The 27,744-nt window shown below is 47.1% G+C and overlaps 3 protein-coding genes across 4 annotated transcripts; 2 read left to right on the forward strand and 1 right to left on the reverse strand.

Moving 5' to 3' along the window:
* The first annotated feature begins 668 nt into the window (after positions 1-668).
* Positions 669-6,913, forward strand: LOC129341439 (centrin-1-like). Of its 2 annotated transcripts, none has more exons than XM_054996630.1 (5): positions 669-729; positions 2,124-2,282; positions 3,245-3,373; positions 5,441-5,578; positions 6,695-6,913. In XM_054996630.1, the coding sequence occupies exons 1-5, from the start codon at positions 727-729 to the stop codon at positions 6,779-6,781; spliced, it is 516 nt and encodes a 171-aa protein (XP_054852605.1). In that variant the 5' UTR covers positions 669-726; the 3' UTR covers positions 6,782-6,913. The 2 variants fall into 2 exon arrangements, with proteins under 2 accessions (XP_054852605.1, XP_054852606.1); XM_054996631.1 differs by lacking the exon at positions 669-729 and adding an exon at positions 849-914.
* Positions 6,914-7,997: 1,084 nt separating this feature from the next.
* LOC129341443 (glutamine amidotransferase-like class 1 domain-containing protein 3, mitochondrial) lies at positions 7,998-11,716 on the reverse strand. Its single transcript, XM_054996640.1, has 4 exons — positions 11,578-11,716; positions 9,310-9,481; positions 8,938-9,139; positions 7,998-8,378 (listed from the first exon to the last, which is right to left on the reverse strand). Exons 1-4 carry the CDS (start codon positions 11,683-11,685, stop codon positions 8,186-8,188), a joined length of 675 nt encoding a protein of 224 aa, XP_054852615.1. The 5' UTR covers positions 11,686-11,716; the 3' UTR covers positions 7,998-8,185.
* A 5,538-nt stretch (positions 11,717-17,254) lies between these two features.
* LOC129340946 (uncharacterized) lies at positions 17,255-25,380 on the forward strand. Its single transcript, XM_054995841.1, has 9 exons — positions 17,255-17,300; positions 17,912-18,025; positions 18,835-20,526; positions 21,139-21,238; positions 21,591-21,739; positions 21,885-21,997; positions 22,821-22,910; positions 24,136-24,258; positions 25,192-25,380. Exons 1-9 carry the CDS (start codon positions 17,255-17,257, stop codon positions 25,378-25,380), a joined length of 2,616 nt encoding a protein of 871 aa, XP_054851816.1.
* The last annotated feature ends 2,364 nt before the right edge of the window (positions 25,381-27,744 follow it).

Raw genomic sequence — 27,744 nt, forward strand, 5'->3', positions numbered from 1 at the left:
GAGGAAGCTGCTATTTATCGACTTGAAATGAGGGGGAATGGAAGTCTGAAAGTTTGTGGGTTCCAAATGCCCAATGAGATCCTCTTTTCCCTTGTTGAGATGGGAAGACTTTCTTCATACTCTCTACCTTTGGCTCTTTAGGTTTTTACTTTTGGTGGGGTTTGGTCCCTTGCTGTCTTTCCTGTTGGCTATAGACTAGTGATGAACGTTCTAAGCAAATGCCCACCCCCTAGTAGCATGGTCTCTAGGGATCGATTTAAAGCAAGATACTGGCATGGGATGGGTCGGGCATACACCACAACCGCTTTGCCTCGCATCTTAGAAAGGGGTCACTGCATGCATTTGCTGAAGGCGTCTATTAGGCCATTGCATTCCGTGGGGCATCTCGTCTTCCCTGGGATACGGCAACCTTTTAAAAAACCCTTTCTAGCTTAGGCGCACTTTAAATAAGGTCCCGAATGGTGCTAGTAGCTGGGCTGCGCGCTTTCCTCGTAGCTTTTGCGCATGCTGACTAATTCCCCCCTCCCCCATCGCTGCAAGTGCGTCCGCACGAGCCGTTTGCTCCTTCATGAGCGCGGCTCCGTAAGTGTTTCTTCCTACCGCCTCCCCAGTTGTCATAGTAACGGCAGACCCAATGACCGGCCAAAGAACTTGTGGGTTCCGCCCCCTTCTCGAGTTGGCGAGGCGTGCGTGCTGATTAAGACTACCGGCCAGGCAGGGCGACGAATGGTGAGGCGAACAGCGAGGGTGGCGCAGCTGCGTTTATGTCCTTGAAGCCTCTTCGGCGGCCCCGGATAGGAGTCGGAGCGGTTTTGTGGGCGTGGCTGGCCAGCGGACTCCAGCGGTCAGGCGAATGCGCGCTGGTTGGGGTGTGCGGCCCAGGGGCGGGGCTCGAAGGTGTGGGCGGGGCTAATGTGAGTGCCTGGGTGCTACTGTCGGCCCTCTGTTTTAGCAGCTTTCCTGGCCTTCGACTGCTTGGAACTTCCGAGCAGCTGTGAAATGTATAGGAGCCCTGCCTTTTGCAAAATTCCTGGAGATTTGAGAGTGGTATTTTGGGGGAAGGAAGGGCGCTCATCGAGGGATGTGACGCCACAGAGTCCAGCAACCGAAGCTGCCATTTTTCCCAGTAGAACTAATTTCTGTAGTCTGCAGATGAAGAGACCTCCATCCCCACCTGGAGGTTGGCAGCCACAGGCCCCCGCCAAGACATGGATAGGTCTGCAGAGTACATCTTGACTAAGGTGAAGCTTAATGCAGGAATCTATAGGCACCCCTTAGTGGCATTGCTTCTACTTAACAGGAGCATTTACCTGTATTTTAAAGTATTTTAAAAAGTGTGTGTGTTGATGGGGGGTGCATGGTAACATTCACCTCTTTGTGTTTCCCTCTACACACACATTTCAAGGGCTTAGGTGTATTGGGCACTGAAATAAATTCAGTATTTTGTGGTGTGTTCAATAGCACTGATTGGAGTTTACAAGATGTTTAGTTTAAAAAGTCGTTCTTGACTGTTTTGGCAAGGGAAACCCCCATGCAGTATACAACCCTGCTGTAAAGGTCATTAATAGAAACAAATTTTAATGGAATGCAAATCAGTTTTCTAAAAAACCATGAGACAGCATATAACAGACATGATAAAATGCACCCAGAGGTCCCACTTCATTGGGTGTAAAAATGTCTATTTGGTGACCCTCATTTGGGACAGGACCACAGCTGGAAAGATTGTGCTGTTTACAGCACTGGATCCTGTCAAATGAATAGCTGAGAACTGGAGCACAGCCTGTATTTAATGGTTTCGTTAGTTGCTTTGCAACTGGAAATGCTCTTGCAGTGACTTAGAAAATGGACAGATACATTTAAGGTGAGTTTACTTGACCACACCCACTAAGCTGTCAGGGAGTATCGTCCCTCTGGACTTCTCTGCTAGACAGAAAAATCCTGAGACTCTCCTACAGTCCTTTCAGGAGGCACTGGTCTGGCCTGTTGGGGGCAGGCATGACCTCTTAGCTCCACTGGGCCTGAGGCGTGGCATGGGCAGCAGTGTTGTTCAGAACAGGTTGCCTCTTACAGTTGAAGGAAGGAGTCTCAGTGGTGTCTTTCGCTTTGGTGTTGACCCTCTGCAGGCTTCTAAGGCCAAGAAATCCTTAGTAGGGGGAATGTCCCAGAAACGAAGGACTGGCCCCAAGCTTGAACTCACTGCAGACCAAAAGCAGCAAATGCGAGAGGCTTTTGACCTGCTGGATGCTGATGGCACAGGAACCATTGAAGTGAAAGACCTGAAGGCGAGTTCCTTGCTTTTATTCGCTTCCCATATACCCAAAGCTCAAAGTGGAACCGATGGTCTTTTTCAGTAGTTAACAGAGGGACAGCCAGATGCTACCTTAGTCTGGTGCAGCAAAACTGCATCATGTTGCCAAGCGTGGGCTTTTGCGAACTAGAGCCCATTTTGAGAGATGCAAGTAGAAGTTCTTACAAAGCAGATGTTTATATATGAAGTCATGAAGAAGAAAAATATAAATGGCCATGTCAAAGGCCAGGAGGTACAAGGGTGAGATGTAGTTAGGTTAACATTCGAGAGGGATTGAGAGAAATGCTTCTCATCCGGCATTTACAGCCAAGCCTTGTTGAAGGATGCTGCCCCGAAGGCTGTGCTGCTGTGGTTATGATGGCACACCTAAACAAGGCAAACTTTAAAAGTATTAAAGGGGAAAAGTTAGAAATGCCGACTGTTGTATCTGTATGTGGTGGGATGGCCTGAAAACAAGCATTTCTGAGGAAAGTTCTGCCTGACTCTATCCCCTTCAGTCCTGTCTGTTTTCTCTTAGGACACTTTTAAGTGTCATTGAGCATAAAGTCAATTTTGAATTAATTTAGAATCTTCTAACAGCTGCGAAAGTATTGTCAGCTGGTGAATGGTGTCCTTCCACAGGACCTTCTGGTGGTTAAAACAGTATGTGGAGTGGCAATACTTTACTGTTCAAGAAAAAGAGGTGAATCAAGTACAGAACTATATTAAGTACTGGGTTACACAAAACATTTGGTGTTCCTTGAACAGATGTTTGGGTTTTTTGTTCAGGTGCATGGGTGGAGATTTTATTTGGATCAATCTGGGCGTGGGTCGTGTAAGCCTTGTCCCCTCACACCATTTTTCTTACCAGAAACACCCCTCTGCCCCCATCAGTACCTTGTCTTCCCTTTGTCTATTTTGTCTATTGATGCTTGCCTTGCCTTGTAATGTCTGAAGGTGTCCATACGAGCTCTGGGATTTGAACCCACAAAGGATGAGCTCAAGAGAATTGTGCTGGAAGTGGATAAAGAAGGAACGGGGAAAATTGGCTTCGATGCCTTTTATTCTGTGATGACTCAAAAAATGGTATGTCTCTAATTCAAGTTTGTTTATAACTGGGAATTTTTTAAAACTTGGTAAAAGGTCTTGTGGCACCAAACTGATGGTCAGACTTACTATGGCAGATGTCTTTATGGCTTAGCAATGCCTGCTTTTTCAGATGGATGCGGAAACAAGGGGCAAAATCAGAGCTGGAGGGTGGACAAGGGGGCAGCACAGAGCCTCTGACGTTTCTGTGTGATCTGTGCTGCAGTTTCTAATTTCAATGTTTGCCAGTAAATCCAAGGATTTTGAACTATATTTACAAACTCTGACTGCTGCCGTTCTCACCAGTGAAGGCCACCAAGGCGGCTAACATTTAAAATAAAATATTATAAAAACCTATAATTAAAAATGATTCATAAAAACAAAATCAGAACTAAAATACATATTAAAAGCAAATAAAACAGTAATTAAAACAGAGCAGGAAGGAGGCAGTGCCAGGTGAAGCAAAAATGTCTTCACCTACTGGCAGAAGACATTGACAGAAGAGATCAGACAGATATCCCTGGGGAAGAGAGTTCATAGTTTTGATGCCAGGGCCGAAAAGGTTATCTATCCTAGTATCAGAAGGCAGGGCAACAGAAGCAGGGCCTTGGAGGATGACCTTGTATGGTATGTCTTTCAAGTATGCATGTCCCAAGCCAGTATTCTGCAGCAATTGAAGTTTCCAAGAGCTTTTCAAGGGCAGTGCATTGGAGTAATCTAACCTACATGTTACCAGGGCATTGGCAACATGTACAGCACATTGGAGCAATCTAATCTATTTTTTTAAAAATTTTTTATTGGATTAGAAATCTCTATAATATCTATTACAATCAATTTCCTTTAAATATTCCAGTTCTAACCCCCTCCCTTTCCCCCCCCTTTTGTTGACTTCCAACAGTTTTCCAACCCCTTATCCGTTTTTTCCCCCTACTCATTTCAAACTTATTTTATTCTATTAAACATATACTTTCACTCTCTTCTAAGCTTCTATTATAACACAGTGCTATCTCTATTCCCTTTCCCACTTAACTTATCAACTAAATATTACATTCCTGGCATATATTCTTTAATAATAACAGTCATTTGTCTACTTTTGTACTCCATATTCTATCTTATTTCTTGTCTCGTCAATATGGGGCAAACAATTTGTCCCTTATTCTGCATAACTTTAAGTACTTCTATAAGCATTATATACCTTCACTGTAAGTCAATCTAATCTAGATGTTACCAAGGCATGTGCACAATGGCCAGATCTTTTCTGCCTAGGAAAGGCCACAGCTGGCTAACACTGGAAGCTGGTAAAAGGCACTCCAGGCCACATCTGCCACCTGCCTATCCAGCAGTAGGCCTGGGTCCAGGAGCCACCCCCAAACTACAGAACTGTTCTTTCAAGGGGATCCAGAGCAGGGGATTCCTTAAATCCTTGGTCAGGTCTTTCATTTACCAATAGTGCTTCTGGCTTGTCAGGATTAAACTTCAATTTATTGCCTGCATCTACTTCAACGCTGCCCCCATGCAGGGTTTCTACAGCCTCCCTGGGATCTGCCAGGAGCACAAGATAGAGGTGTCATCCACATCCTAGCCCAAATCTTCAGATGAGCTCACCCTGCAGTTTCATGTAGATGTTGAAAAAACACCGAGGACAAGATGTGTTGAGGGATCTGTGCAATATGTGCGCTGCAATGTTTTATTGAATTATACCGTTGTAGGTTTTATTGTTATGCTATACCTGTTTTTATCTTTTATACTGTGTTTTATTGATGTGATCCCTTCTGAGCCTGCTTGAGAGGAGAGCATATTATAAATATAAATAAATAAAAGATAGAAATGTGAAGCAGCCCCCAAAGACCAAAAGGGTCAACAGCTCCCCTTCTGCAGCCAAATTTTAGCTGGCAGACCAAGCCAGGCAAATGTGCCAAAGGTGTTCTCCTCCCATCCCTGTGTATGAGCAGCCAGAGGACAAGTAATGCTGTGTTTGTATTTAGCCTTTGAACTTGACAAGAGCAGGAATGGCCATAGAATCCAGAGGTCTGGGTGTGAGCCTTTGTCCTGCATTTATGTGTTAAGTCACAAACAGATCCCAAAGAAGAAATCCTGAAATCCTTCAAGCTATTTGAGGACAGCGAGAGTGGCAAAATTTCTTTCAAGAACCTCAAGCAGATTGCCAGTGAGATAGGGGAGAAACTAACAGATGAAGAGCTGCAGGTGAGTGCTGAGCGTTGTCTTGCTTTGGGGGCTGGGATCTGGCTTTTATCCTCCAGTTGTGAGAACCACAGTTCTCCTTCTAATGAAATGGGGGGCAGGATTTGGGGGAGGGGGGAGGATTCCCAAGGACCAGGGTCCTTCATGTGTCATCATCTTACTCCCCCCGATTATCTTGTGGAGTCCAGAGGGCAGGAACAAATCCTTTGCATTTTCAACTGTGTGTGTGCACGCACAGAACCCCTCTTCTAGCAAACAGGCCTAGTCACATGTCTCCCCCCCCCACCAGGGGCTGAATTAGCTGGTTGCTGGATTTGGCAAAGTGGAAAGAGGAAGATGAGGCAGGCCCCCTTCTCTGGTCCTGGGACGAGGGTGCCTGTTGCAGGAGCTCTAAAATCCCTCTTGCAGTGGGAAGGTTCAGGTTCCTTGCCGAGCTGTGAACCTAGTCCAGGGTTGCTGGACTAGGAGAGCCTTTCTGTAAGGAGAGCTACTTCAGAGTAATGACAGTTATCCCAAGCTAGTGCCCCCTCTGCCCAGAATGTTACCAAGTTTTGTTCTGTCCTAGAAACAACATGGACTAGAGAGAACTCCAGAAATGAAGCTATCAGCTTATAAGATGTGAATGCTTCTATAAAAAAGTTAAGCCTAGAGCAGATCTTTTAAAGATATTTTCCTAGGCCGCCTAGGAGGTACATAAGCTATTCTGCAGCAGCTGGTGAAACTACCTGCAGCTCACAAGCTACCTGTTGGAGAGCCCTGACCCCAGGCCTTCGTTCTGCATTTGTGTGAAAGTGGGGTTATTGTTTCAGTAAAAGACCAGCTTGTGGGATTAATTTCTGAATGATCTGAAGAACTGAGGGTGGCTTTGAACTCTGCCCTAAATGCACATACACCTGGCAGGCATCCTATGGAAAGGGGAGGAACGAACCCCTCTTCCTCCTCTCTTGTTGATCTCCTGCCAGAAGCATTGCTGCTCTTTTTGGCCTGTCCTGGAGGAGATGGGGTGGGGGGGATATTGAGAGCATTGCTCTGTAAGGGGCATTTTCTCACTTCCTCCTGTTCCAGTCAGCTTCTCTGCAAACATTGAGGCTGCAGCCCGATTCTTTTTCTGCCCTGCAGGAAATGATTGATGAAGCTGATCTGGATGGAGACGGGGAGGTAAATGAACAGGAATTCCTGAAGATATTGAAGAAAGTTGGCAATTGACGTTGAATTTCTCTCAAACGTGGCTGTAATTAGAGTTGGGAAGCTCTGCCCGGGAGGAAGAATAATCTGTAGCTTTTAGCTTTTCAGCTCCTAGTATGCATGCAATTCCCATTAAATGCTTTATGCAATTTCCAGGTGGTTTCATTGTGGGTTGGTTGTGTTTGTGTGTGTGTGTGTGTGTGTGTATTTTCACACATTTGGTTGTACTCAACCAGCTTTTCAATTAGTGAAAAAGACAAGCTGGTCTCCACTCTGGCCATGGAAAAGTCTATGTTGGGGATCAGGGGACCTGCATGGACAAAAGTCATGTGAAACAGTGGCTATAGGGAGGAAGAGGAATTGAATGGGACTGAGCTAAAAAGCTGGGTGATCCAGCCCATCATCTCCATTTCACCTGCTGTTGGCAGAACAGAGGAACAGAGCTGCCTGCAAGAGTTTCCATCTTTTCTGGAAGCAAATGGAGCCTGTGGTTTTCCTTCATCCTATCTTTCATCTGCATGCAAACCCCAGGCAGCTGGCCATTATTTTAAACCAGAGAGCAGAACAGAGAGGCATTTGGTGCTCCCAGCCAAGGCATCCTCCAACCCCACAACTGACTGTTCACCTTATCCTTCCCTGCACACCATGACTGATTGTGTGTGGGGAGATCTCAGCTTTCTTTAAAATAGCCCTGTTCTGGAGAGAGAGAGAGAGAGACATGCACGCACGCACACACACACACACACACAGAGCAAACATATGATTGCCAGTCCTGCACGACTTCGTTTTTATTTTTGGATGTATGTGGGGAGAAGTGGGAAACACACCAAACATGACTTCCACATGGTGACAGCCAATTATCATCCAGCTGGCCACTCTTTATAAAAGGCCATCACAATATCTGTCTTCTCTATCCCAGTGGATTCTTCACTGAGGAACACTAAGCAGGCAAAATGTTTGATGCTGCTTGGAGGAGAGGGGAGAAGTAGTGCTTCAAAGACAAACGGCCTCTTCCCCACCCCCTCCCCAACTGGGGCCTAATTTTGGGGCAGGGCTGCTGGGATTCTGCAGCTTGCAAGCCTGGAGTCGGCTTGGGAAGGGAGGAGTGAAGGAGGGGGAGTGAAGGTGGATGGTGGAAGGGCCCAAGGACAGGGTGTGTGTGGAAGGGCTGGAGTCATACCTTTAACCAAATTACTCCACCCTCCCACCCACCCATGGAATTGTCAGAGCTTTTTCCTAGCATGGCCTCAGCGACTGGCAGGTGCAGTCCTCTGGAAAGGCCTCCTCGACAGGGGAGGGCCACATGAGTGAAGCAGGACAGACCCAGGACAGCTGTCCTCCATTGCAGCAGGTCTTGGCCTAGGAGACTTTTTAGGGTTGTGCTGCATCTGAGGACAGCATTCCACCCCACTTTGTCTTTGGCTTTCAAGCCAGCTTTAGCACTTCTTTGACCATCTTTCCAATGCCATCATAGATGGCATGGATGGGTGCATTGCACATAAAAGCACTTGTAGTCACCAGTTTGTGCTTCACATCCACATGGACCTCATTGACATTTTTGTTTACGTGTTTACAGCCCAGCTCCTTCAGGGCTTCAGCAGTCTTGGCATAGGGCCACCTGTGGGGATAGAAGTGAGAAGGTAGGGAGAGTTTTCAGGTGGACCTATTTTTGTAGTCAGGCTGAGTAATTTCTTCCATTATGGAAAATCTGCACAGAGCTGAGGGAAGGTGGTGATATTTCCCTCAGGGGGTTATAAGGATACTGCACGGGCTAAATTCTTGTCTTAAAAAATTATGCTTCTGAGGTAGATGGAGATGGAACCAGTTCTGGCAAAGAATAGACAGCACTTCCTTTTGGCTGTTTGTAGTTAACTTGAAGAGTTTTAGAAAACTCATTTGGAGAGGACTGTTTTGCCAGTTCTGCATGCATTGTGCATCTCTTTTTATTTCTGCATCCTTCTGCATCTACCAGCCTAGAGTTCTACTGGCTGCTGCAACACCTACCCACAGGCTGACGCTCCCCCCCCCCCCGCGCCCCTCAGTTCCTCCCTTGGCTTAATAAGAGTTGACCAGGAAGCACCTGTGCTGTCTTTGCGAGTCTGAGAATGCCAGTCTCAGTAGGATGTTGAAGCAGAGCCTGCCCACAACCCCCCCTTCCAACCAGTGGTGCCACTTACTTCTCACATTCTGTGTCCTGCCCAATGGTGAGCTCACAGCCTGGGAGAATTTTGGCTGCCAGCACAGGGGAGATGCAGCATAGACCGATGGGCTTCTTGGCTGCATGGAAAGCCTTGATGGTGTCTTCCACAGGTTTGGAGACTGTGCAGTCCTTACCATCCACAGCCCAAGAGCAGAGGTTTTTAGCCACTCCAAAGCCACCTGGGAAATAAAATGCAGGGTTCAAGCAGTAATAATGATATGTCACATTAGGAAAAGAATGTGGAAGCTTAGGAGGACCTACCTGATGGTGTGTGCTCAACTCTCAAGCTCTTGGGCATGAGCTATTGCCCTAGAAAGGGAAAAAATTAAGCTGGGGTGGAGGCTCCTACCTGGGATAATGAGGGCATCTAGTTCTTTCACGTTAATCGTGGCCAGATCTTTGACATTGCCTCTGGCGATCCTGGCACTCTCCACCAAGACGTTGCGTTTCTCCTTGGTTGGTTCCCCCTTGATGTGGTTCACCACGTGCAGTTGGTCAATGTCTGGAGCATAGATCTCGACCTGGAAAAAGGTCACTATATTGAACTTGACATTCTGCCAATAGGCAGGGTTGGTGGACAGGGATTTGACTGTTCATACCACCTTATTTCTGCGTAAAGGTTCTGCAAACTGTAATAACCACATAGCAGGCTGGAAGCCAATGGGTGAAGCTTTTTTCAGCTTGGAACTGCAATGGTGGGAAAAGCGGTCTTAGTTCCTGCCTGCTAAAGGTGCAGAACTTTTTTCCATGAACCATGCTTGCAAGGAAGGTGGCTATTCCTTTCAACGTTTTGAGGAGGCAGTGGGTGTGGTGGGAGATGGAACTGCAATGGAACTGGCAGCTTTCCTGGACCAGGAGGCAGGTGTTTCCTTTATGAAGGTACCAAGGGTGCTTGGTTCAAAACACCAGTTTTCCCTTTCAAATGCAATCGAGTGGAGCCACATTTGAGCATGAAACTGAGTTGTGGTTGAAGGGTTAAACCTCCTTTCCCTGCATGGCCAAAAGGCAAATTAAGGAGGTATGAGCCTGCACTTTGTATTATAGCGAAGGGGCAAGAAGAATGCTGTGGTTTGTTTCACCCCTTAGTAACTGATCTTAGAAAAGAGCAATAAAGCTTTCCTCCACAAGAGGGACCCCAAGAATTAAACAAAAGCAGCTTGGAAAACCCTAACACACTGAAACTTTGCAGAAAATGGAGGGGAGAGGGGTTCCAAGGAGTAAGAAATGAGAAGAGTATGCAGCAAGCTTGAAACTTTTTACTCATCACGGATGAAAAATGCTGACATGCAGCAGTCCTATGTAAATCTACTCAGAGGGTAAGCTCTGCTACTTTGGGGGGCTTGGGCTTTCTTATTAGAAGTGTTGACTTCTAGCAAAATCTGGGACTCCCCACCCATTACAAATGTTAAATAGTTTGGCATAACTAGGGAATGGAGTCTTTATTTTCTGTACTTCCTTTGTTTCATGGCCCGTTGAACCTGCTCTTCTCTCCTCAATGAGGATCCACTCACTGTATCTGAAGAGGAGATCCCTCTAGCCCATGAACACTTACGCTCCACAAGGGACTGTCCTCCACATCCTGTATGTGGACTCACTGGAGCATGTAACTGTTCCTGGAGAAGGACTGGGCCTGGGTCTAACCTAACAAAGTGCCTTTTGCATCCTTGTGAGAGGCCAGGCTTTGTCAGAAGTGAAGCTTAAACTGGCTTTTGTTACATGAATGAGAACCCTATGCTGCCCCAAATATACATGACATCTTCAATTGTTTTCTTTTTGACTCCGCACACTGCTCTGGCAATGTTCATTAAAGTTCCTAAACCCAGTCAGTCTTAGCATTGCTTGGGATCACACCCTCCCAGCAGAACCCAAAACAGCTAGGCAGCTTAACCCAGCCACTGACCGCAAAGAAACAGTTGTCTCCTACCAACCCACCACAAGAGGGGTTCAGATTGCTAAAACAGAAACAGTGGAGACAAGTCTCCTGTTTATAAAGAATCAACCATACAACTATGCAAGTGTCATTTAAAAAAAAATTAGAATTTGTCCCCCTTCAGAAAAAATGCAGGAAGCCTGCTTGGGAGGCACTGGAGTTGAGTGAGCAGAGCTTGCCCCAACTCTCCTGCAGTGCCATCAATCAGCCTGGGTGCAGGAAACGTTGCCCACAAAGGCCCATGTCCAAAAGAAGCTGTCCCCGTTTTAATGCTCCTGCCCCCTCCCAAGAAGGAGCAGAGAAGACCATTTGTCTGGGTTCTCTCCATTTTGCTTTACATGTCCAGGCGGGACAGGAGTAAAATCAGATTAAAGGCTTGCTCAGCTTAAAAAAAACTGCATATGAACAGTCTGGCTGGACAAAATGCATTGCATTGCAGGATTTCTTCTATTAGGAAAAAAGGCTGGGCTGCAGAGGACCCTGAAGGGGAAACAGATCACAGAAACATTTCCAGCAAAAAGATAAAGAGAAACCACAAAGCAATTGGCACTGATCTATCAGTGGAGGAATGAATGACATTTGTGTCAGAATGAGCAGAGTACTTAGCCCTGCAACCAACTTCGCATTCTCAAATAAGTTGGAAACAAAAGAGCTTGGGCTGGTCCCCACAATGCTGGGGTGTCTTACCTGTGCCCCCTCCCTGCTGAGATGCACCATGACAGCTGAAGATTCATGGACTTCACTACCATCATACACCCCACAGCCTGAGAGGACAACAGCAACTTTCTTGCTCATGGTTAGCAGCAGGAGCTCTTGGCAGTCAGAAGTGCCGGGCTAGTCTCTAGCAGGTTTCCTGCTTCCTTGAGGCCTTTATAGACAAAACCTCCACCCACATCTGGGGAGGCTGGGCACGGACTTTACCGGCAGGAAGTTTTCCATTCCCTGCAGGCGGGCCGGGCTGTGCATGTTGTTTGACTGGTTTCTGCTGCTAGTTCCTCTTTTTCAAGCCTCAGAGCATGGAAACTCCCTGCCAACCAGAGCTGGTTTGGCACCAGTGGGCTTTGGTCTGGGCTTCTTCCTGAGCCACACCAAAATATCTTGCCAGGTGGCTACACCTTACAGCCTGTCAGTTGCAGCCCAGGATGCCCTGCCATTCTATAGAGGATGGGTATTTGTGTTCTGGCATCCTTTGCTATTTTTTATTTATTTTATTTCAAATTTCTATTCCGCCCTCCGTGCGAGCGGGCTCAGGGCGGATAACAACATATTAAAATACAAAATACAATAAAAACAACATATTAAAATACAATAAAAATCCATACACATTTAAAACAGGATGGTGGACAGCCTTCACAGGGAGAGTTGAGATTTTATACACCCCCCCTTCCCCCCCCCCCCAGGCCAGCAGAGGCCCAGCCTCAGCCTGGTGGAACAACTCTGTCTTGCAGGCCTGGCGGAAGGATAGTAGGTCCTGCCAGGCCCTGATTTCAGCAGAGTTGCAAGCAACCCTGGGCTACGTCTCTTGCACTGTCATGCTGCTTCCTTGGCATCGTTGGAAACAACAATGCCCCCTTGCATGATTGGCTGGGCAGTCAGACTTGGTATCTTCCTTCCAGGGAAGAATGAATGTGTAGTATGCCTATAGCGCGAGATAACGCTCAGGGGCTTTGAATTCATGTAGACCAGTGGTAACGCTGCAGTTGACTCTGCCTTTGTATAGCCTGCACAAAACATCGCCCTGTGCAATGCAGGCTGCATGTAACTTGGCATATTGAAAGCCTTCATTGTGGGAGGGCTTTGGCACATGTGAAGTGACATTTGGCAAAATGAAAGAACTTATTTTTGTAGGTCTTGCTGGGTCAAACTGAGGGCCCATCTGTTTCTGTCAAGGGAGGAGTGGTCTCTTACGCCTTTTCATGGTGCTACAGGTCTTTTCACCCTTTGAGCTCTGAATGGCTGTCTGATATTAAGCCATCTATCAGAGGAAGGTGTCTGTTGGGAAGTTCTCTTCCTCCCCAAAGGGCCTGTGGTCTATTCTAGTCTCTGCCAGGACTGGACTCTCCCATTAACATTTCACACATTCTGCAGCATTCTGTGCTGGCCAGGCTTATGAGGGGAGTGACTCCTCTTGGGATTTTATTAACATCTAAAGATAGGAAATTTATTTCTAAGCAGAGAGGTATAGGAATGAATGGAAATGCTGGGAAACAGTAAAGATTCCAAGAGAAAATAAAGCATGGAATTTCTAATCTCGAACAACACAAAGATCATTTCTAGGTAAAAACCCTCCCCATGTCCAAAGTAGGTACTATCTTCTGTGGTTCTTTTAATAGGTGAGAGCTGACAAAATCCCTTCTTGCTAGTCCTCGTTTTACAGATTCAGTGGAAAGTAGAGGGTGATCGGGATTAATCAGGAAGGGGCGCTATATGCAAACTTTCCTTATTTACCCCCCTTTCAATCCAATGAAATTAGAAACCCAGGATTTGGATGTATTTTGCACACAGTACTTTGGGGGCCGCATGCAAAGCTTCTCATAGGGTGCACGTGCTTTTTGAGCAACACTCACCAGAAGGGGAGAAATTTCACCAAGATAAGCCAGTGGGTCTCCCCATTGTTTTCTTCCCTGGATGGCAATTATGATTAACAGAGTGCTTGGCATCCGTCCGTGGTGTCCCATCTTTGGCACTTATGTGGCCTGCCCCAGCTAGTGAAATGGCATTTTAGTTTGCTGAGATGGCCTCCCCTACAGCTAAACCTGAGATGGGTTTGTGTGGGTGTTTGATCTACTACCACTTCAGTATCCTGTTTCCCTCAGTGTCGAGCCAGATGCTTCTGGGAAGCCCACAAGGCAAGGCATGATGCCCAAAAGCAAAGGATGCCACTCACAGGGGGAGGCCTTATCTGGGTTTGTCTTCTAGCAACTGCAGTTCAGAGGTACACTTCCTGTAACCTCCTCCAATGTTTGACAGCAGACAATATGCTCACTTACAAGAAAATCGAAAATCATCCTGGTATCAGGAAATGCACGGATCCCTTCACATGTGGTGTAAGCGTCTATTACTTGCCTGGCTGGGCATCAAACTGCTTAGCCATGCTCACATGTTCTAATTTCTTTTCAAAACTGGACTTTGGTTGTCTAAATAAATCAAAGAAACCACAGATTACATCAACCCAAACGAAACAATAACATACAAATAATACTGCTTGTAGCCCAGAATGCCGTCCTACCTCCTGGGATGATTTGCAAGTTTTGGAGAGCATGGTGGCTTAATACTTAGAGGGAACAAAAGGTCTTCCAAGGACAGCCTCTGCCACCTTTGAATCTACACCAGGGGGAGCTAAGAGGGTCTCCTCTTCCCAGTTGACATCTTAGGGCCCAGCAGGGTTATTCATTATTTATATCCTGACTGGATTTCCAGGGCCGTATAGTAATTTTAACATGATATAGAGCAGGTAAAAAACCAACAAGAAGATCCCGGTGAAAAATTGTACCATTTTTTTTTGTATCTTAGTTCTCCAGTAGGAGAAAGTGTAGAACCTGGGAGACACTTGTGCCCTGGTTGCTAGGCTGTTTGTGGACAAAACTGCTTGCATCCCTGCTGGTCTGGAGACCATGATTAGGTGAACTTTGAAGCATCTAGGCAGTCCTTCTCTTTGGATGAGTTTCAACTGCTGATGAATGAGGATGTGGAAAGGATACTTCGTTCTCTTTGGGCCATGACTTGTTCTCCTGAGCCATGTCTATCTTGGTTGGAGAGAGCAAGCTGGAAAAAATTTGCAGTTTTTATTTTTAACATAGTTATCACTTCTTTGAAAGAAGGCATAATGCCACCCATTTTAAAGGAAGCTGTAGTGAGGCGTCTTTCAAAAAAGTGTTATTGGGAACACACTACCTACCAAGATTTGGGGAAATGTAGACCTGGGTCAAATCTGTCATTCTTAGTGGTCAAGTAACTTTCAGATATCCCCAACCTTGTTAAGTCTGTGGACATTTTTGGAGTTTTAAGGAGGCTAATGAGGATCCACAAAATGGCTGCCATGAGGAGCACTCGTTTGGAAAAGGTTGTCCCAATCATAGGAAGATCTCTGGCTGGGACAACCTTTTCCAAATGAGCACTCCTTGCAGACCCCGAAGTGATGCCTCCAGGGTCTTGTGACGCATCTCCTACTCCAATGAAGTGGAGGAAAACCAGGAGTGGCTCTTTGCTTTGGAAGAAAGGTTTGAGGGAAGAATCAAACGGGCATCAGGAAACATATCGTAGGCATCATGGAGCCGATGAGCACTAAACTGGAAATCGCTGTTCTAGATGGATTATCTGGATCCATTCTGATCTTGCTTCAGTCTCAGCCTTGATACTCTTTGGTTAATAATTGGGAAGTGTGACCCTTTTGTTCCCTGTGGGGCTCTCAGTGGTTTTAATACCTTCAAACATGATGTTCTTCTGATCAACTGAGGGATCTGAGCCCATTATGTCTCCAGCAGGAAGATGAAAGTGGTGGTCATCTGTGGCTGCTGTTCTTCTGCGTGGGAGTTCACTTGCGGATCTCCCTGGTATCTGTACTGTTTTCTAACATCTATGTGAAGCTGCTCAGGGGAGGTTGGCTGCAGTTGTGGGTTGTTACCCATATGCAGCTCTGGCTGTTTCTCCTTCATATCTAAACAAAGCAAGATTTTTGCATCCATGAATGGCTGCCTGAAGACAGTAATGAACTGGATGAGGGTGAATAAACTGAAGTTTAGTTCATAGAGATGCAGTTACTCATAGAGGATAGTTCTGGGTCTGGTGAAGTGGAGGGGGGAATCCTCAGATGGAGCCATGCAGTCTCAAAAAGATCAGTTTAGTGCTGGAGAGCTCTTGGCGCCAAGCGTCCTTCTCGACAGCCAGTGGAAGCTGTGGCCAATAACACATTTGATCAGTTTGACTTATTCACCAATGATACTTTATATTAATTCATGAAGCTACCTTTTACTCTCAGACCATTCATCTATTAGGGTCAGTATTGCCTACTCTGACTGGCAGTGGCTGTCCAGGGTCTCAGGTCTTTCACATCATCTACTAACAGCCCCGTGGTACAGAGTGGTAAGCTGCAATACTGCAGCCCAAGCTCTGCTCACAACCTGAGTTCGATCCTGGCAGAAGCTGGGCCGATTCCAGATGACTAACCTTAAGGCGTTTCATGCCACCCTCTTCCGGATCGCGATGGGGAAAATGCGAAATATCGCGTTTCCTCGCGCGAGTTTTGCGCGATGACGCGCAAAACTCGCGTGAGGAAACGTGATATTTCGCATTTTCCCCGTCGCGATCCGGAAGAGGGCGGCATGAAACGCCTTAAGGTTAGTCATCTGGAATCGGCCCTGGGTTCAGGTAGCCAGCTCAAGGCTGACTCAGCCTTCCATCCTTCCAAGGTTGGTAAAATGAGTACCCTGTTTCCTGGGGGTAAAGTGTAGATGACTGGGGAAGGCAATGGCAAACCACCCCATAACAAAAAGTCTGCAAAGAAAACATCATGATGCAACGTTCCCCCCCCCCATGGGTCAGTAATAACTCGGTCATGCATTTACCTTACCTTTACTACTTGATCCTTTTAACTAGAGTGGTCTTGGATTAAACCTAGAACCTTTGGCATGCCTGGGCCCAGAAACCTCACACTTGGACTACTGTAGCATACTTTGCATGGGGCTGCCCCTAAAGATGGTTTGGAAGCAGCAGCCACATGGATTGCTGGTGTTTGCCGAGTGTGTGATGATCTTAAGTGTCACTAGCTATCATCCAGTGATACTGTGTTCATGATTGCAGGTATTTTAAAGAAATAGCTATATAATTATCTTGGAGAACACTTTTTATTGAAAAGTTTCTCATTGTCCAAATGTGTTTAGAAGCCACTCTTCTCAGCTCCAGCTCCCCAGCTGTATCGTGGGGATAATATTAACGCTGACTTTGTTCACTGTTCTGAATTAGGAACTAATCTGTCTAGAAGGGAGGTATATAAGCACACATTATTAATACTATTGTAGATATTAGTGCTGGAGGATCAGGCCTCTCTGTCACATCAACACATCGTGGGTTTTCAAGTGCCCCTGCCTGTGGCAGGCCTCCTGTTTGGTTGCCCTCCCCCGGGGGGGGGGGTGTCAAGAGGTCCAGCAACTGCTAGTCTTTTTTAAAAAAAACCCGCATTGCTCAAGCGTTTCTGCACAAGCATGAAAATAAACGGGCTTTTCCTCTTTCTTAAAGGAAGGCGGGAGCGGGAAAAGGCGGGGACAAGGCAGCCCCAGCACCGTTCTCGACCCTCGTCTTGCTAGGCTGGGGAGGAGCGAGGCTGAAAGGCTATAAAGCGCTTGCCAGGGAGCGCAGAGGGCGGGAGATGGAGTCGCTGCACCGGGCCGTCGGGTTCCTGGCCATTGCAGCCGGTAAGAAGCCCGCCCGGCCCTCGCCAGCTTGTCTTCGCTTCATCCGCCGAGCGGGCCAGAAGATGCCCGACAGATCCTCTTTGCGCGTCCCAGCCGGTGGAGCAGGGACCTGGCTGGAGAGGCCCAGAGGCCCGTGCGATGGCCCCGACAGGAGACAGAAGTCCCTTGGCTCCTTAGCCGGCGAGGGAAACTGGCGTGTCGTTCCGGGCGCGGCGGAGCGGCCCGGCCGGCTGTGCGCCTCGCTGGGGCGCTCCTTCTGCGCTCTCCAAGCATTTTGCGCCGCCGCGCTGGCTTCGCGTCCGAGCCCCAAGCTGCAGTCCCGCGGCACGTCGGCGCAGATTTTCAGTACAACCCTTACCATTGCCCCGGTTTTCTCTCCTCTTCGAGCAGCGGAGTCCGGACCCCGCCGTTCCTTTTCGGCCTTTTCTCCTGCGCTCCCTTTCAGCATTGTGCGCCTGGCTTCGCGACCCTCCACCCCGTCCCTGCAGCACGCCGCTGCTTGTTTCTTACACGTTTTAATTTCCCTTTGGGTTGTGGCATCCATATAAAGGCATTGCAGCTCGTCCCGTTAACAACTTATGTTTTTGTCTCTTCCCCACCCCCCTTTTCAGGATCTCTTTTGCTGGCCGTCCATTTCTACAGCTCCGCGAGACCAACCGCACTGATCCCCACCACCGCTCTTGGGGTCCTTCTGCTGATTTTATCGCTTCTTTTGGCATATGCAGGTGAGGAAACTGTAGTTGTCCTAAGAGGCTCTGGAAAGCAGTCTGCGTTTGTTAGTGTATATTTTGATGCCATTGTACCTTTACCAGATTAGGTGCCCAAAACATGAGGAGGGGGCCGTGGCTCAGTGGAAGAGCATCTGCTCAGCATGTTGAAGGTCCCAGGTTCAGTCCCCAGCCTCTCTAGTTAAAAAGATCAGATAGCAGGTGATGCTAAAGACCTCTGCCAGAAACCCTGGAGAGCTGCTGCCAGCCTAAGTAGACAATACTGACCTTGATGGACCGATGGTCTGGTTCAGTTTAAAGTGTGTTCATGTGGCTTCCACCAAACTTGTTCACAATCCCAATGATCGCGTGTGTCAAGTTACTTATGGCTGCAGAGCCACGTTTATTTTATTTATTTATACACCTCCTTTTCCCTGGTGGGGACACAAAGCACGTAACATCATTTTCTGCTCTTCCATTTTATCCTCACTGCAACCCTGTGAGTCCAGCTGTGTGATTGGCCCAAGGTCACCCTGCAGCAAGCACCCGTGGCGGAAAGGGAATTCAACCCAGGCTCTTCCAATTCCTAGTCCAGCATTCTAACCATCACACCATAACAGCTTCATGCTTGGCTTCCAAGTATAGCTTCGAAGTATGAAGTTGAGTCTCTTTAAGTGCTTGGGGCTGTTGTTAGCCAGGCTGAAGGGCAGTAAATTTGTGGCCAAACATTCAGCTTAGTTATTGTGCCAATTGAAACTTTGCAGCCTGACAAGTTTGGTAATAAATCTGTTGCTCTCCCCCCCACCCTTTCATTCCTTCATCAACAGGGGCACGGAAGAGCTTCCAAAATGCCTCCTTGTTTGTGTCGCTCTGCCTGACAGTTTCAGTGCTCTGGTGCGGCTATGGAGTGATCCAGATCCTGGCTGGGCAAGGAGTCCTCCTTCCTGGCACTGCAGACCTGCGGAATGCGGTAGTGCCTGGACTGGCAGCCTTCAGCCTGGGGCTGCTCCTCATCGGCCTTGTGGGCTTCCTCCAGAAAGAAGTGCCCCTCGCCACGATAGCATCTGCCATTTCTTTGGCCTGTGCCCATGAGATTGCAGCCTTTTATGATGCTGACTTTGGATCTTCTGCCACGGCCTGCAATTATATGCTTGTCTGCTTTGTTGGGGGCTATGTTGGGTTGGGGCGGTGCCTCTTTTTTCTAAGCCATGAGAAAATTGTCCTGCCTGGCACAGACCTGGCAAAGAAAGAGGCCAGCAGCAGGCAGGGCCCAGCCAGCGGTAAAGGCTCAAATGAGTTGACTGCATTTGGTTTGATCCTGAACATGCTGTCAGCGAGTGTCTTGGGCTGCAGGCTCCTGGGGGTGACTGATGATCTCTTTGTGGGGCAGGTCCCCTGGCTCTGGGCAGGAGGGATCTACCAGCTTGGGGCCTGTGTCTTCTCCTATCGTGCCCTTGATGCACTGGCTGCCACTTTTTTGGGCTTCACTTCCCTCCTGAAGTTTGGGGAGGGCTATTCCCTCTTGATCTTGCTCTGGGTGCCTGAGGAGCCTAGCTTCCCCCTTCCATTCTCAGTGGCTTTTGCTGTCCTCTTGGTCATTTTGGCCCTTTTCATTTCCATTGACAGTCTGGCTGACGGCTTCTACCTGCTGTTTTATGTGGCTTTGTGCATCTCGCTTGCCTGTAGCCCACGAGGCTTTTTGGAAGGGGGCCCTCAGGGTGTGGCAGTGGCCATTTTCGTGGCCTCTGCTCTCCTGGCTCTTCCTCACCTTTACAATGGGAAAGCTAGAGTTAAAATCCCAAGGGGGGAGGGAGTGCTCAAGGCTTTCCTCTCACGCCTCCATGTTTGCAAGCTCCAAGAAGGGAATGACCTCCACATCCCCTATCTGGGATACTCCAAGTATGCTGATAGTGAAGTGCTGGGCTATGCATGTAGTGTGCTTGCTTCTTTTGCCATCACTGTGGCAGTAAAGCCAAACTCCCCACTTGCTACAACAGTCCTTCCTTGGGTGGTGGCTGCTGGGGGACTCTTGAAGCTTCTGTGTGGCTCTGTGGCTTTCTCCCGTGGCAAGACTTTGGAGAGCTGCGCTTTCATTCTCTATGGGTTCATGTGGATTATCTGGGGCATTGCCAGGTATGGGGGACTGTATGGTGCTACACGAGGGTTCCAGCTAGCTGTGGGCATTGTCTCGCTCATGCTTTTCAACGCCTTCCTCGTCCTTTGCACCCTCTTCCTGAGCCTCTCCTGGTTCATCTACTCCCTCACCTTTGAGCTCATACTCATCAGCTTCTTGTTGGATGTGATTGGTGCCACCTCCACTGGCTATGACGTTGCCGTCACCATCATTTTTGGCTTGGTCAGTTTCTACTGCTTCCTGGCTGCCCTAGTCAACTGCACCTTCAACAGTCCTCAGCTGCCCATAGGACGTCCCATTGTGAGACTCAGTGGCTTTAGTGGAGGAAGCACCAAGTGCCTTCATCTGCCAGCCAGGAAAGCCTCTTCAGTCAAGCAAGTTGCAGGTGAGGAAACAGCGCAGCCAGTAGAGCTATTTTCTGTGCCTTAGGCAGAAACTTTGGTCATCTGACTTTATTAGAGTTCCTTCAAAAAGTAATTTGTACACATGAAGATGCCTTATACTTAGACCCTTGGTCTGATCGTGGTCAGTATTGTCAACTCTAACTGGTACTAGCAGTCAAGGTTCTCAGGTGGTGGTCTGTGCATATTATTTACCACCTGATTATTTTAACTGATGATTCTGGGGATCAAATCTGGGACTCTTTAGATGCAAAGATGATGCTCTTCCTTTCTCATTTGGTGCTGTGCATAAGTGCCCATTCGCCAGATTGCATAGAGAGATCCTGTCCTGTCTGCAGACATTGCTTTTGGTTCTGATTTTGGACACTTGGCGCTATTTTACCACATCAGGCAAAATAGCCCTAGGGCAGTATATACATTTAATATATAATTGCATAACTGAGAACCCACTTTGCTAAACAGGAGCAGAGTGGTCTCTTGCAAGTCCCTGCACCAACAAGTTAATGTACTAATGGATAGAGTCAAGGGACAACATACTGTACTCCTTCTGTGAGTTTGCAGCCTGACATTGTGCTGAGCTTATCTTTTGGTTACAGAGATAATGAAGAAAGGGGGCGTGTGTGGGATCCCCACGGACACCGTGTATGTACTTGCAGCAGCCTGCAATCATCCTGATGCTGTGGAGAAGGCTTTCAAGTAAGGGGCAAGCTCTCTATCCAGGGTTTTCCTGGAGACCTAATGTCTGCGTGGGTGGGAGCAACCATGTTTCTTAGATCGAACACAGTCACGTGCAGAAACCTTTGCAACTCCTCTCTGCAACAGTCACACATTACTACACAAGAGTGTCCTTCTGTTATCCTCCTTCCTGCATGCATATCTCATCCTTTGCACATGCTTAGTTAGGAGATATTCTTGGGTCCAGGAGAAGAGAGGATGGATGGTGCAGCCATGGTTACCATATTCAAGGATTGTAATGGCTGAGGTCCTCAATCCAAACTTGGATATTTGCTACATTTATTGAATCTCTGCGTTCTCTGTCTCACCCTAGCACAAAGCACCAGGCTCAGGACCGTCCCATGTCCCTTTGGATTTCAAGTTTGAAACAGCTGGAACTGGCCAAGCATCTGTTCAGCCCTGTCCTCTGGGATTTCATGGCTGCTGCCTGGCCATCACCTATCAGCTTGGTGATTCCAAGGGGTGAGAAACTCTCTTCTCTGCTACCCTTCCTTGGTTTTTGCATCCCACTTCTGTGTGGGGTGCTCCTATTAAGGGCCATTGCTATCAACTGTCTCTTCTGGATGGGAGAACTTTGATGCTGAGCAGCTCTTTTTTTTCGATATAGGTGAATGGGTGGACTACCTGGGCATGAAAGACTCTGCTAAATATGTGGGAACCCCTCAGAGTGTTGCTATTCGCATCCCAGATTGCTCTGTTACCACCCATCTGATCGACTTGGTGAGCAAAATCTAGAACCTCCTAAGTGTTGTTTACCTTTATGTTTGTGAAACAGCATGGAGGGAGCTCTAGGTGAGCAATCCAGGGAAGTATTCTCTACCACTCACCTCTTAAAAGAAGAAGAAGAGTTGGTTTCATACCCCGCCCTTCACTACCTGAAGGAGTCTCGGACAGGCTTACAGTCACCTTCCCTTCATTTCCCCACAACAGATACCCTGTGAGGTAGGTGGGGCTGAGAGCTGTCACTGGCCCAAGGTCACCCAGCCGGCTTCATGTGGAGAAGAATCAAACCTAGTGCTCCAGATTAGAGTCTTAACCGCTATATACCAAATTGTAAGCTTAAAATAAAATGTAGGTGAAATATGCTGCGTTGGCAGATCCAAACCCTGGTTCAGTGGCTTCCTCTTCATCAGATTTTCCACTTCTAGAGACATTTGAGACCTTGGTTGGCCAAGAGGGAGGATGGAAGTTGTGCTTAAGTACTGTATCAATATTCAAGGGGCAGTATGGGTGTATGCTGCGTCAATGAGAATTATTGGAGGCAGTCAGAAAAGTCAGGCTGTCAGAGACAAGACATTGCTTGTTTGTTTTCAAAAATGTCTTCTCAGAAGGACAGGAAGCTTTAAAAAATGTATGCAGTCTTTATTTAATCTGCATTCCATGACAGGTGCCATGTAGATTTCTGTCCATGGGAATGGTCTCATTCTCGGATTTGCTGTTACGGAAGGAAAACTCATGCTCTGTATATCCAATCCTGTGCATGCCATTCTCCTTGATCTTACAAACAGCCTCATGCTTTTTCGTTTTCTTTCTTGGTCTTCAGGTTGGCCCAATTACTGTTACATCTGCCAATCCTACAGGAGAGGCAGACACCACTCACCACAACCAGGTGTATGCCAAGCTAGGAGACAAGGTAAACTATGTAATTGCATGCCCTTGCAGCAATCCCAGCAATCTTGGTTTTTAAAAGAGGCTTCTTGGACACCTTTAGATTACCAGAGTTTGAGTCTGGTTCAGCTGAACTGAGTGGAACTTTGAGGGTTCAGTCTTCTAGAACAGGGTGCCATGGCATGTTCCAACACCTTTCCTGGTTCCTGCCAAGTGTTTTCAGAAAGAGGGCTTGGGCACTGGATATCTGATTGGTTGTGCAGATTTTTAAAAGATATTGCTTTGACAGCAGCTGACATCACAGCACAAGGATTTTAAAAATCATGTTCATTTAAAAAGGCATCCTGTTAAACAACTTCTGCCTGAAATGATGAAGAATTACTATTGGAGTTATGCATAACCTCTCTCTGTGACATTTTGTGGCTAGCTCTGTCTCCTGTGGTAGCCATTTTGTGGTTGTACCCACCACCCTGGCTCAGAATTCCAAAGATGCCTGCAGGCTAAAAAAGGTTGGGGACCTTTGTTCTAGAAAAAACCAAAATTTAAATGCATCTGAATTGTTCTAAATAGGGGCTGTTATTTCAGTCAGATGCATTAACTACAGTTGCGAAGAGGACAGGGGTGCAAACATCTGAGCCTCTCCAATGACTTATCCTCTGTACCCAAGAAAAGAAAGAGTTCCATGTTTAATTGATCCAGAGGTGTTAGCTGTGTTAGTCTGTAGTAGCAAAAATAGAAAAGAGTCCAGTAGCACCTTTAAGACTAACCAACAGTAAAGTTGGTTAGTCTTAAAGGTGCTACTGGACTCTTTTCTATGTTTAATTGAGGAAGAGAGAGACCCATGGGCATTCCTCTGCCCTCCACTTTCTGTTTGCCAAATGAAAAAAGGCAAGAAGCAGCTGTTTGCTTTCCATCTAGCTCAGAAGTGTGTCTGCTCACCAGAAGTGATGCATCGGGGTCTCAGGCAAAGAAAAGTCTTTCCTGACATCTGCTCCCTGAGATATGTTAACTGGAGATACCAAGAGTTGAACTGAGGACTTTCTTCATGCCATGATGCCAAGCAGGTGCTCTTGGCACTGAGCCATGAACCTTCCTCCAAGTTTAGTCTAGTTTGAACTCAGAATACCAAAGAACCACCATGAAAACAGAAAACTTGCGGGCGGACTGTATAAACTGCCAGAACAAGATTGGGGAGACTCCCCACTCTTCACTCAAATAATGTCTGAGACATGGTGATGATTCATCTCTAGGTGGATGCAGTTCTTTGTGATGGACCTTCTCCAGAGAACATAGCCTCCACAGTGGTGGATTGCACCAAGATTGAGAGCGGGCACATTGGGTTCTTCAGAGTTGGCCTCGTCCCCAAATCCCAGGTTAGCATTATCTCATTGTTCCTTCTCTTGTATTACCGTTTTTGATACGTTAGTTCAGGCACTTTGTTTGTTACAAACAATAGATCATTACAAAGCAAGCACAGCACAAAATGCACCAAAAAGTCTGCAGCCCCCAATAGACCTGATAGAATATGATCTCTACGAGTACTGTACAACAGGTAGTACTGTGTGGAGGCCTTTGGGCACATATACAAAAATGGACATATATTGGCTGTCCAGTATATCCGCCATCCAGGGCCACAGAGGGTGTTGTCTTTCTTTTAATACATTTTTATCCTACCTTCTTCAAAGCAACTTAAAGCAGCACAACTCATTTTTTCCTATTTTTCCTCACAAAGCCCTGTGAGATAGATTAGGATAACCGAGAAAGCAACTGGCCCAAGGTCATCCAGATAGCTTCAGTGAAGTTATGAACCCAAGTCTCAGTTGGACATACTAAACACTACACCACACTGGCTGGCTGGAAGGGAAATTTCATAAATGCTTTCCTTGAAGCCACACACACAATCTCTTGAAATTAATTTTGCTGTGAAGAGTTCCTCTTGCTAATGCAGCTCCCCTGCAGCATCAAGTATTCTGATAGACCTCAATTTCTGACAGGGTTATTACCCAAAATCTTATTGGCACACTTTAAAATCTATAGTGCACAGTCCCGCAGTATTGCTTTGTCCAGCTCCTAGAAACCAAAACTTTTCATAGAGCATTGATTGTGCTTGTGACTTGCAGTTGGCCTGGCCTTTAACTGCAAGAAGTCCAGCATGTGTGTGCCTCACTAGCAGCAGGCATGCCTTAAGACCAGGAGGTCTTGAAAACTACTTCTGGACTTAATTCAGAGAAGACTAAACTAGGCAGGGAAGGTCCCCGATGTACAGAATGCCCAGCCAATCATGCATTTTTTGTCTCCATTCCCAGGTATTGCAGATTCTAGAGCAGGTCCAAAGAAGATACCTGCCAGGCTGCACCAACAATCCCCTGGGCCTGGAAGGCAAGGAAGAGCAGCAGACCCTGTCCAGAGCCTCCCTCAGTGATGATGTTCATGTTCAAGAGAACTCACCAACATCATATACCAACAAAGCATTCCATATTGATGAGCAAAACTAGTCCAGGTGTAAAGATGAGTTTGTCCTCAAACAGGGCCCCAGAGACCCTTGTTCATTGAAGAAAGGGCTTTGTTCCAATTGCACTCTGAATATAGCTCTCTAAAGTAAGCCAGCTGTCAGCCCAAATGACTGCAGCTCTCTGCTCTCAGCTGTCTGCCCCAGGACAGTGTCGTAGCCTGGAAATGGAAGTTGGACCAGGAGCAGCTGAGTTCTCGTCACAGCCTGCTCTGGGGCTTTATTTTCAGCCTCAGTTTTCCACCTGTAAAATAGTGACTCACCTGATAGGGCTCTTGTGGCATTATGTGAAACCTTGGCCGATTCCAGACGGCCCTCTGCAATCCAAAACGTTGCACGTTGTCGCGCGTTGTCGCACGTCATCGCGCGGAAAACGCGAAATATCGCGTTTTCTCGCATGAGTTTTGCGCGAGGTCGCGCAAAACTCGCGCAAGAAAACGCGATATTTCGCGTTTTCCGCACGATGACGCGCGACAACGCGCAACGTTTCGGATTGCAGAGGGGCGTCTGGAATCGGCCCTTTTCGACATTCATATGGCTATTTAAATAACAATGCGCTACATAATTATCTTTGGTTTTATTCCAGATTGTTACTTTTTTACAATCTTCTTAGCACTAATTAAAATATTTCTTATATACGAAAATCTCATACCTAAATTGTTTTGTTTTGTGTGTGCACACACTTTAAAAAAATAAGTCAAATACTGTGAACATTGATTTTTGGATTATTTGGTACAAGGAGCCAGAGTTCTTTTGTAGCATCAAACTTTTCTTACTGTGTTATTCGGTAAGCCTTTTTAACACAGAGGAGGCTGCTTACCCAACAGGTCATAAGAGGAGCCCATATCTTTGAAGAACGAACAAAGTCTTGCAAACCAGTAACAATGGAGTCTTTGTGTACAGCCGTTCAGAAGCTGGGCTCCCCAAAGCAGAACTGAACTAACACACAAAATGCTAAATAACCCTCCAGAGGCCATTTTGTGTAACACCCCAGTTGCCTGTGATCCTAAAGTCCCTTCTGCACCAGGGACATAACTCCACTTTCTCTGAAGTCAAACCAAAAGGCATGGAATCACCTTGTATGTGGCTGGTTCACACCTCTCTAAAATTCGTTATTAAAATCTTTATTTTTGATACCCAGATATTTAGTCCCCTATACAATGTTCTCACCCGTGCCAAAGCAAAAAAGAATAAAAAGATAACTTCCCCCTGTGCTTTCAAACCAGCGATTCGTTGATCCTGCACTGGACTAAAAAAATAAAAGAGGAAAGAGGAGAGCGGGGCAGAATGGGAAGGAGCTGTGTGAAGGGGCTGTGAAATGCCAGAAGGGAAACTTCAGCCCATTATAACCTATCCAGGTCCAAGCCCGGCTCTGGAAGGTAGCTCCAGCCCATTTTCCTTCCTTGCTGCCCTCTGGTTGTGATCCTACACAACTTTAGACTGGAGAGGTGAAATTGACAGAGCCTTCTGGGAGGCTAAAATGAAATTAACAAACCCTCTGAGCAGTGGCTGGGTCTTTTTAAACTACATTTCCTGGCTAACATTGAGTCTCCCTACACTTGAAAACGCTGAGGCGGCTCATGTTGAGAGACTCTTGGGGATGCCTCCTTTTGTATGTTCCCCACATTCTTCATCTGAGGAGGCTTTGCTTACAGTACCCTTGGTCACTGCATATAGTTGAGGAGTTTGCTATATCTTAGGCCTTCTTTGGGGTGGCAGCCTATGTTTTAGGTCCAATAGCACCTTAAAGAACCTCATCTCATTGCTACTGTTCCTGCCTCTCTCCCCCCACCCCAGCTCAGGGGGCACAAAGCTCCTCTCAAACCACTGCAGCAAGTTGGCATTTAGGGCTTTGCAGACTCTCGTAAGACTCCTGATGATGATGTTCAAACTCTAATGAATGGAAAGCCTCGACTCCATGGGAAGGCATGCAGTTTGTGGCAAAGGTTTGGGGAGGGAAGATAAGAAACATGCTCCTCTTGGTTCTGGGCAGGAACAGAAGCAAAGGTGGGGATGGCGGTTGCCCCCCCCCGTCCACTGCCTCAGGTGGATCTACTCCAGGGTTGCTAACCTCCAGGTGGGGCCTGGAGATCTCCCAGAATTCCAACTGATCTCTAGATGACAGAGATCAATTCCCCTGGAGAAAATGGTTGTTTTGGAAGGTGGATTCTTTGGCATTATATTCTGCTGAGCTTCCTTCCCAGGCTCCACCCACAAAGGTTCCAGGATTTCTCAACCCAGAGCTGGCAAGCAAAATCACCAAGTCCCACCTGAAACTTGGCAACCTTACTGGGGCAGTTTGCAGGTGTGAAGACAATATGGGAGGAGGGGACTAATACCACTTCTCCCT

Source organism: Eublepharis macularius, chromosome 13 (assembly GCF_028583425.1).
Source record: "Eublepharis macularius isolate TG4126 chromosome 13, MPM_Emac_v1.0, whole genome shotgun sequence".
Lineage (NCBI taxonomy): Eukaryota > Metazoa > Chordata > Lepidosauria > Squamata > Eublepharidae > Eublepharis > Eublepharis macularius.

Excerpts from the sequence above, each read along its gene's own strand:
- LOC129341439 (XM_054996630.1), top strand. Across the intron at positions 2,283-3,244 it reads TTGAAGTGAAAGACCTGAAG|GTGTCCATACGAGCTCTGGG; the intron begins GCGAGTTCCTTG and ends TAATGTCTGAAG. Across the intron at positions 5,579-6,694 it reads TAACAGATGAAGAGCTGCAG|GAAATGATTGATGAAGCTGA; the intron begins GTGAGTGCTGAG and ends TCTGCCCTGCAG.
- LOC129341443 (XM_054996640.1), bottom strand. The coding sequence starts at position 11,685 with ATGAGCAAGAAAGTTGCTGTTGTCCTCTCAGGCTGTGGGGTGTATGAT. Across the intron at positions 9,140-9,309 it reads AGATGCCCTCATTATCCCAG|GTGGCTTTGGAGTGGCTAAA; the intron begins GTAGGAGCCTCC and ends TTTATTTCCCAG. Across the intron at positions 8,379-8,937 it reads CAGGACACAGAATGTGAGAA|GTGGCCCTATGCCAAGACTG; the intron begins GTAAGTGGCACC and ends CTATCCCCACAG.
- LOC129340946 (XM_054995841.1), top strand. The coding sequence starts at position 17,255 with ATGGAGTCGCTGCACCGGGCCGTCGGGTTCCTGGCCATTGCAGCCG. Across the intron at positions 17,301-17,911 it reads GTTCCTGGCCATTGCAGCCG|GATCTCTTTTGCTGGCCGTC; the intron begins GTAAGAAGCCCG and ends CCCCCTTTTCAG. Across the intron at positions 21,740-21,884 it reads CAGCTTGGTGATTCCAAGGG|GTGAATGGGTGGACTACCTG; the intron begins GTGAGAAACTCT and ends TTTTCGATATAG.